Genomic DNA, 9,464 nt, shown 5'->3' with positions numbered 1-9,464 from the left:
AACTATTAACGATTGTAGCCGATATGCTTGCGCCAGCATAAACCATGACACATAAAAGGGATGAGCAATTTTGAGAGTTGAGTTAAATAATTGATATTCAATTCTTTATAACTGCGAAAGAATCATCAAATAGTTAACTGAAAAACAGTCAGTTTTCCAAAATTTTATAAATAATCAATCTTTTTAACTGATTGATTTCACTTTTTCCAATATGTGTCGTTTTAATCCACTTATTATCTTGCTATTGGAATATTGAATCTTACATTTTTTACCATAGAAAATCAATCGATGTAATAACTTCATTACCTTTTTTTCAACATTTTCACCATTCTTCTTGACTAATTTTGTAGCTGAAAACAAGTATAAAAGTTTTATAAAAAACTGAATAATCGAAGTAATGAGTTCAACCTTTCTATGTGTGCTAAAATAGTATCTAAGCCTTATAGCTAACTCAAGAGTATAAAACCCCTTTTTCGTCCATAAAAGAATGAAATTGATAATAAAAATTCATTTGCCTGCTGAATTGTAAAAATAAGAAATATGGAATATTTGTCGATGATTTGAGTTTTTTATGACGTTGGTTACCCGGTGCCGGTCCGCGAGAAATTACGTTGTTTTTATTCCGTCTCAATCGCTTTACCGAAGACGAGGTTGCGTTGGTTTATTACGCAATTTCTCTTCCACCGTCATATTGCGACGTATTTCGCGACATCTTGGCGCTGAGTAATCACACTTTTCGCTTTTCTGGCTCTGATTCACCGCGAATGCGCTCCGATCGCTTTACCGAAGACGAGGACGGGTTGGTTATTTACGCAATTTTTCTCCCGCCGTTATATTGCGACATCTTGGCGCCGAATAATTCCAAGTTTTGCTTTTTCGGCTCCGATTCATCGCGAATGCACTCCATCAAATCTGGCAAAATCTAAAAATCGGCACGCGTGCCTTTTCTGTTCTGCGTCATATTCCTGATTATTATGACCGTCTATAATTCTATATCTATATAAAACGTTATTCATATTTTATTTTTCAAAACCAGAAAACAGTCAAGAGCAGTATAATATTCCAGTAAGATATGAACTTGTTGCGACCCTGCAGGTGGTCACGAGACGCGCATGGGCCGCAGAAATCTTTTCCAATATTTTGAGCGAACATTGACATAGAAAGATTTTGATCCTGGTGCCAACTTGCCAAGTCACCGACGACTTTGTCATTGTAATGTAAATTCATTTCGTTTGAGGCGTCGATCAACTGCAGAGGGACGAATATAATGAACCCGACGAAAAAGAAAAATCCTAATTAAAATTCTGATTCTACTTTACAGTCCATATTTAAGAACAATTTTAGATATTTCTTAATGACGAATACCCATCGCTAAGTAATCAAGCAATCAAACTGTTGTCCGTATTTTCTATCAGTTACTGCGTTATGAAAGAAATCGGCTGCACGTTTCTGCAGCTACGTGTTGCAGAAACTTCTTTGAGGCCTCGTTTGCAATCCTATATTGGAAACGAAACAGCAGCAAAATTCTTACTAGAGTTTATTGTGTTTATCAATTATTTGGCATGTACATGTTTTTTATGTGAGATGTTTTATGCGTGTCTTTCTTACGCATAATGGATGGTACTGCATGCATGGTACTGTATTACTGTATTTTATTACGAAAATAGATGGTATTACATTATGTTTCACGGTTCCCCCCTTCTCAATTTTTGGCCGGCACATCATTTCATAGTTTTTCCATGTGTGGAATGTTTTTAAGTGTGCCTTTTTTGTCTAGAAGCATATTGAGTGCCCGACATTGCATTATATTATCTGTTCCGGTCATTTCAATTTTTTTCCGGTCCGCGAGTACATTTAATTTAATTTTACCGGTCCGCCAGGATAGAAAGGTTGGGAACCACTGGGTTAGACTATTGTTTTTGAATAATTTTCAAAACCCCAGCAGACGTTTATTAATGATACCATTAACTTGATATTTGACATAAATAAGTAACATTTTTATTTACAGCTGAAGAAATGCTGTATCTTGAATAACAGACATATTACCTTCGGTAATGCATTTGTCCATAACCTTTTCAGCAACTTCTGGTAAATTTCTTATAAGCCTGTGCATTGGAGTTTGTCGATTTTTTCCATCTTCTGATCTGCATACTAGGCAAAATATATCGCCATTATTTGGAACCCTACTTTTTTTTTGCCGACTCCGATTCCCATTTGTTATGGTTTGAGCGGAAATTATGTTATTTTTTCCAATGGGACTAATTTATCAACATATCCTGTTCTCTTAAAATTCAGCTGGGCTGCTACTCGTGATCAGAATGAATTAGTAGCAAAAATTGTTTATTGTGGAAAGTATTGAAATATTTCATTGCCTTATGTTAGAAATTCTGAATATAGCTTTACAGAATTTCTATAAAATAAATTCAATATATATTTATGAATGTATGAGAAATATCACATTTAGCATGCATAATAGTATATATAATATTCAAGAAGATGAAATAAAATCTGATAAGTTTTCACGTTTTGCTGCGTTCAAAGCTTCCTTCCAGTCATCTGTTTCAATGATATACATAGCACAATCGTGACTATAGTTCTCCGCAGCAACATCCAATGCGTTTTTATATTTTTTATCATCCAAATCTTCAGCCTTTGCCCCATTACTAAAAATCAATCATTTAAAGTGTGACGATTGAATGACTAGTTGACTACAAGATTTACAATTCTACAAAACCCTAGAAATTTACCAAATGTATTCAGTTTTTTGAAAACTATAGTAAACTACTGGATGGCAGCCAAATGTTTAAAAAAATTGTATCAAATAATATATGAAAGTTCGTGAACTATAAGAGCCAGCCAAATATGAAAATATAACATAAAGTTTTTTTAGGAATGGAAATAAAATTCAAAAAGGGGAGATATTTGATTCAGTAGTACAATCACACACAAAACTTTGAATTTAATTGTCATAAATTTAAGATGCTAACCGTAAATAAAACTAATACTGAAATATAAGTATACCTACTTGAGTAACAACTTGACCATATCAACATGATTCTCTTCACAAGCTTTGTGTAAAGGCTTCCATTCCCGATTCTGGTCCGATTTTATCATGGCGCCGGCATTGATTAAAATTTCAGCACCTTTCTGTCTACCATTTGCTGCGCAACAATCTAAGGGCGTCAGGTCATCTTTGTTTCTAAATAGAAAATTATACTAATTGATCAACATTATTCAAAACTGCAAGATGAATTAAATGTGGTAATAGCATACATCAGTAATTTATTTTTTCACCATTCCAAAGCACACAATCTGAATACACAATACAAGAAATAGGAAATATGGTACTTTAGGGTGAAGGGAGGCGCGAGACACCAAGACTGGTGATCGAGCAGCGACACCCATGACAAGTCTAACAGTAATAGATAAATAACAGTAATATATAAATCAAACAAACAATAAATATTAGAACAGGTTTACGTTAAAGTAAGTCGAGGCGACCCGCATACCCAAAAGACACCCGATCCAAGGAGAAACGGATAACGACTCCGAGCACCGTCTTGTGAGTAACCATGGCAACGTCAGCGAAATCTTATACTGCGGAATACAGGCACTGCCTGAGTTGAGCTTGAATTCATATTTATCCCGCGAGGGGAAGCCGATAACTTGGCATATTTATATTATTATAAAATAGTTTTGTTTGTCGCAGTTAGGGATACGAGAGTGTGTAAACAAGTGGAAGTATAGTGGCAAGGTGCTTTGGTGCCGGAGACGTCGTGTGAAGAGGGAAAAGCCTAAGGACCCAACCTGACGTTAACAGGTTAAAAATAATGAAATTTAATTGGCGATTGAAAATAATCGACAAAATAAATAAATGTGGAAGTAAATAGTATTGCTAGTTAGACAAAATATGTACATAAAGAAACTAGTATATTAGAAAATTTTAGTCCATCATTGAAAACATGAATGCAGTAAACACTGTACGGTATCGGTACCCAAGCAAACAGCATATGGAAAAGACATCAATTTAGTAAGTTGCAATATCATTAAAATTTTGAAATTGGTGAGTATACTGGCACTTGACAAAGACATAAAGCAGGGGTCGGGAACCCATGGCTCGCGAGCCATATATGGCTCTTTTGGTGACGGCATATGGCTCCCAGAAAAATCTAATATTCTAAGACTAAGCTTAGGCTACTATTGTTACGAGATTTCAAACACCTTTATAGCCAATTTTGGCAGGAAATTCCCAATACGTTTGAGAACGCGCGCCCAGCACATGTCTATGTTATGTAAGATAATCACCAGACAGGCATTGTGACAAACAAGGGGAGTCTGGAACATATATTGTGACATCACAAAGCGATATAGTTTTAAAAACACTACGGAGATGCCTAAACGAAAAAGGGTGATGAGTATTGTAGATTTCAACTTGGGCTGCATGTGAGCAACCGTTCAAGGCCCGCAGCGACTACATGCAGCATCAGAAATCACAATAAATGTATATTGACATTGTATGTGTTGACTTTTGAGTAAACATTTCAGGCCTGATTAAGTGAAGAAATGTTATATGGCTCGCACGGAAATGCAATTGAAAATATGTATATTTTATGGCTCTCTTGACCAAAAAGGTTCCCGACCCCTGACATAAAGGATAGCTAAGTATTTGTACACAATCTGAGACCAAAATTATGAATCATGGGTGAAGTGACCCACCGGTATGGTTTGGATCCAAGATAACCCGTCTGAGCCTGATATTGGCAAGATGAATAGTTTGGTTATTATATGAGTGGCACATGGCTATGCACTGACACGGTGGGGGAAATAACAAGTTCAATATTTACCAAGTCTCTATCTATTTCAGTTACTGTGGACTGTGGGTGAAGTCAAGTGTTGAGCTGACAATGACAAGGGGGGAGGGGGTCATCACATCAAACAGATGTGGTGACCCGAGACAGGTAAGATGAAAGCATGACCTTCTTATATTTTATTTTAAAAGAGAGATATGTGCTTTCACGTAAACCTTACCTTAGAGATTCTTCTTAAATTCACCAAATGCAATATGTTCAGGCCGAACATTTTTTGCCTTTTATTGATTGACTTGAAAAATATTGTTGTAATTATAAATAATAAACAACATTATCTGCGGCAAGCAACCAATTTGATATAAACAAATTTGATATTTTGTTTCATAATACATTGTTAACTTAACATAAAAAACATTTCAAGTGTATTCGGGCAATGTACATACTCACTCTGCATAAAAATTGGCCCCCGACTCCAAAAGCAGTCGCACACAAGTGGCTCTTTCCTCCAAGGCCGCCAAATGAAGTGCTGTGTTTCGATTTTTATCAGTGTCATAAGCTAATCCGTTATCTAAATCTAAAAGGTATTTCAGAATCTTCACGTGTCCGTTGATGACAGCCAAGTGTAGCGGTGTCCTGAAATCTTTATTTTTTAGGCTTTTTGCAGAGCCGAGTTGCTCCAAGAGAAACTTAAGATAAGAGCTAAAGGTTAAGAGTGCTTTGGAAAAAACACCAGCGGTAATGGGCTGCTTTATTAAATAAACACTGTTTATGCAACTTAAAATGTCAAGTGCCAAATAATGGTATTTGTTGAGATATTAAATTGAAAATGATGATACATCAAAACAGGGGTGTGCAACCTTTATTACAGGTGGTGGGTTGCATACAAATAACTGGGCGAAAGCGAGGCCGTACATTGCCAATTGGCTCTGCTGAAATCTTTCCAAGTGAAAAGTGGCCGCGAAAACGCTTACTGTTGCGTCACTATTGCATCTTGTAGGTTAGTCAACGCTACGCAAATAAACACGGGGGAATCCATTCGACTAACTCATAGACTTCCGCATTTTAATTTCACGTCAACAATTAGTTTTCAATTAAAAACTTTTTTGAAAGTAACTAACTTTTAAAGCATTAACGAGACCCGCAGGAAAGGTTGTTGAGAGCCGCGTGTGCCTAAGCATGCATAATTCACTCCTGGAGCGTAAATTATAAAATTAATTCATCGTCAAAACCGCCGTTTTGTCGCTATAATTCAGTGACTGACAGTGGACTGTATTTTGCCAACCCCTGGGCTACGCGAACTACCTTTTGGCGGGGAAGAGTCCAGCAATCCACTCGCGTGTGATTATCGCCCACGGGATTCAAACCTGCGAACGTACAGTAATTGAGTGCACAATGCGCCTGCCGCCGAACAAAAACAGGTTTCGCGAAATCGCCCCTCTATCGACTGATGCGCTCAAACCAAAACTCATTTAGCTTCTGAATCTCCCAATGATAAAATTCTTCAAACTGCTCCCTAATTGCTCAACCTGCAATTGTACCTTCATACAAATTTATTAGGTTCTGTTCTTCACTTTCTTTCAGGTGCTCGCTGCATAGAGAGTGACTGATGATATGCAGGTATGAACGATAAATTGCGACGCAAAAGGGATTATGGACTTGCTACCAGATTAAACTAAATTGGGACATCGTTTCGCGGGCCGCACACCATTCAAAATTGGCACTTCTCCGATGGCCCCATCTTTTTCCTTGAGGGAATGCAGCTGACAGTTTTGCACAACCCTGCATTAAAATATTTAATTAATGAACTAAAATGATTTTTTTTTTAAGAATTTTGTATAATCACGAGATGGATATATGCACACGCGGATGGAACCGACAAATTTTGCTTGGACGGTTTCACAAACTCAAAAATATTTTATAAAATGAAGAGATTTATATCTACCACCATACTGATAGGATCTGTCATTGGGGTAAACATATAGATCTTAACGTGTCAGCAATTTGTTGCTCTTTACGAGTACCCTTCCTCTTTTTAGTTGCATGGTAGAGGCTTCCTGCTGGGCCCTACTACCGTAGACAATCTCTATGCTATATATGATCTCACCTTTGCAAATGTGAAATAACCTTTCATTGCTGCAATGTGAAGTGGAGTGTTTCCGTTCTTATCCGGAATATTCACCATGTCAATGAGCTCATTTTTCTTTCCACTTTCTTCTATCATCTGATCAAACATGTTGAAAAATTATCATTTTTTACGTATTGGCCATAGAACATCAATTTGCATAACATGAAAGTGAATATACCTTTTCTAAAACTGTCAATTGGTTTTTTGTTGCACACACATGGATAATAGTACTGCTATCTTTTGCTTGTACATTTATATCATCTTTTTCCTTCAGCAAATATGTAACTATGTGAGATTTTCCATACTTTGCCGACGTCAACAAAGCTGTGTAACCTTTACAGGTTTCAATTGTTTTATCCGCACTGCTAAATATATTTAAAAATAATATATTATTCACAACATCAACGATGATTATACAATTAGGCATACAAGATATTCCAAACAACATTGTACACCCCTCACTCTGAAATTTGAAATAAATATAAAATATTTTTCACTAGATATATCAATTTACATAAGATCAAAAATAATCCTTGAAATTCACAGAAATATAAATTCTAAAGTATCATACTTATGAATAAGATACTCCACAATATTCTCGTGTCCATATTTTGCAGCTGTAATCAGTGGTGTTGCTCCGCTTTCCCAGGTTTCATCTATTGCAGCACCTTCATCCACCAAAGCCTCAACTATTTCAATTTCGCCAACGATACATGCCAGATGTAATGGAGTCATTTTATTGCCTTTTTTCGCATTTATTTTTTTGTTTTTATCCGCCGCCATTCTATCATCTACCCAAATTAAATATATATATATATATTTCGACGAGGAGTCTAGTAGCAATACAAATATATCTGTAAAATCCCTTCGGCCATTTACAGAGAAATGTTTGGTGTTACGGTCATATCATATTTCTTCTTTACCGACTTTTCACAAAACTATTCACTGCGTATTTCTCCGATATGAAACTACTTGCTATAAGACGTAAGATTTTGGTGTTGTAAGATTTGATGCTATCATCTCATTTATATTATAAATAACACATAATATGCTATATTTATTAAAGGTGATACGTCAAATAATAATAAAAACATTTAATATTTTTTGTGTTTGATAAAGAGCCTATTTGTTCTGGTCATCCTATCATTTTTTACTTCTACCCTCTTTAAAAAATTTGTAGGTAAAAGATTCAACATGACCATACAGCTAACTAACTTATTCCTGTCAACTTACATTCCCCACATTTTTCTGCTAAAAGGCGCACAATTTCTTTGTGCTTCCCATATACCGCTAGATGTAGAGGAGTTGCTCCATTTATGTCTTCCCTTACTAATAAACCATCCTGACGAGCGTAATATAGTATTTTTTCTACGACCTACAAAAAATGTGATTATTACATCGCAAAATATCTAAAATGTTACTTAAATCTAGAAGTAAATGCCAAAAATTAAAATAGAAAGAATTTCAATTGGAATGATTTCAAGCAGTCTGAGATGTTGTCATTTTAGATTGCATTGCACAGCCCATAAAATGTGCACGCATTCTTATATTTGGCAAGGGTTGAAAAACACGCCCTTACTGACGCAACAGGTGTTTTGTGCTGATAAACTGATTTGATAAAATAAATCTCGATGCATTTCAAATAAGTTAAATTTTAAGGTATTATTCAAATGTAATACCCATTTAAAAAAAAACAGTAATTGAGTTGAATTTCTACCTCGTAATGTCCTTCGGCAGCAGCCATGTGCAAGGGCGTCTGCATCCATACGTTCATTTCTGATATATCTTTCGGGTTTGATATCAGCAATTTTTCTGCTACCTCGACTTTTCCACATACTGATGCGATATGCAAAGGTGTATTTCCTTGGTCATCTTTCGCCTATACAACAAAGCGCAAGAAATATCATATAAATGAATATTAATTAAATGCATTTCGTTACTTGTTTTGATAGTTTCAATAGGTTATCAACACTATTACTTATAAGCCATCGTTGCACTTCTGGTAAACGAATCATACTTTCGATATCTATCAAGTACTTTAACTATAAACAAATGTTATATTTATTTTGAAAGTATATATATATTTATATATATATATATTCGGAATGCTCTACTCTCGGGCATAATTTAGTTTTTGTCATTCACATTAATTGTTTCATGACAACATTTATAATAGAAACTTGTGTGAAGTAGCCTAGTTATAATATATATATATATATATACATATATAGGCCTATATACCACTGACTTCTAAGGACGGGATCAAATAGAACAAGAACTTTACAGATTTACTTTTATGACCACGGGTCTTCAGAGATAAAAACAACCAAAGAGCAATATGTACTGCATATTATTGAAAGATCTTCAATTATTCTGAATTAAAATAATTTCTGAAAAAGGAGCTCTGTAAAACGTCAGTTTCTCTGAAAATGCGTAGCAGGAAACAGATGAATCAAATTCAGTAATAAGTTGAATACCTTGAAGTTATAATCATTTATTTCAAGTTCAACTGTTTTAAGATCTCCTTTCAT

General features: G+C 35.4%; 1 protein-coding gene and 1 long non-coding RNA gene across 2 annotated transcripts; both read right to left on the bottom strand.

Moving 5' to 3' along the window:
• Nucleotides 1–2,422: 2,422 nt before the first annotated feature.
• LOC144430526 (uncharacterized) lies at nt 2,423–3,134 on the bottom strand. The gene is made up of 2 exons (XR_013479590.1): nt 3,026–3,134; nt 2,423–2,663 (listed from the first exon to the last, which is right to left on the bottom strand). It is a non-coding gene; the product is annotated as an uncharacterized LOC144430526 (long non-coding RNA).
• Nucleotides 3,135–6,375: 3,241 nt separating this feature from the next.
• LOC120330285 (uncharacterized) lies at nt 6,376–9,464 on the bottom strand. The gene is made up of 7 exons (XM_078118423.1): nt 9,411–9,464; nt 8,651–8,812; nt 8,167–8,308; nt 7,505–7,724; nt 7,112–7,298; nt 6,913–7,029; nt 6,376–6,396 (listed from the first exon to the last, which is right to left on the bottom strand). Exons 1-7 carry the CDS (start codon nt 9,462–9,464, stop codon nt 6,376–6,378), a joined length of 903 nt encoding a protein of 300 aa, XP_077974549.1.

This window comes from Styela clava, chromosome 12 (assembly GCF_964204865.1).
Source record: "Styela clava chromosome 12, kaStyClav1.hap1.2, whole genome shotgun sequence".
Classification (NCBI taxonomy): Eukaryota; Metazoa; Chordata; class Ascidiacea; order Stolidobranchia; family Styelidae; genus Styela; species Styela clava.
Note: the sequence above shows the minus strand (reverse complement) of the source record. Positions and strands in the feature narration are given on the sequence as shown.

Coding starts and splice junctions, on each gene's coding strand:
- LOC120330285 (XM_078118423.1), bottom strand. CDS start 9,464: ATGAAAGGAGATCTTAAAACAGTTGAACTTGAAATAAATGATTATAAC. Junction 8,813..9,410: donor TAAATGATTATAACTTCAAG/GTATTCAACTTA, acceptor TTTGTTGTATAG/GCGAAAGATGACCAAGGAAA. Junction 7,030..7,111: donor AATTGACAGTTTTAGAAAAG/GTATATTCACTT, acceptor ATGTTTGATCAG/ATGATAGAAGAAAGTGGAAA.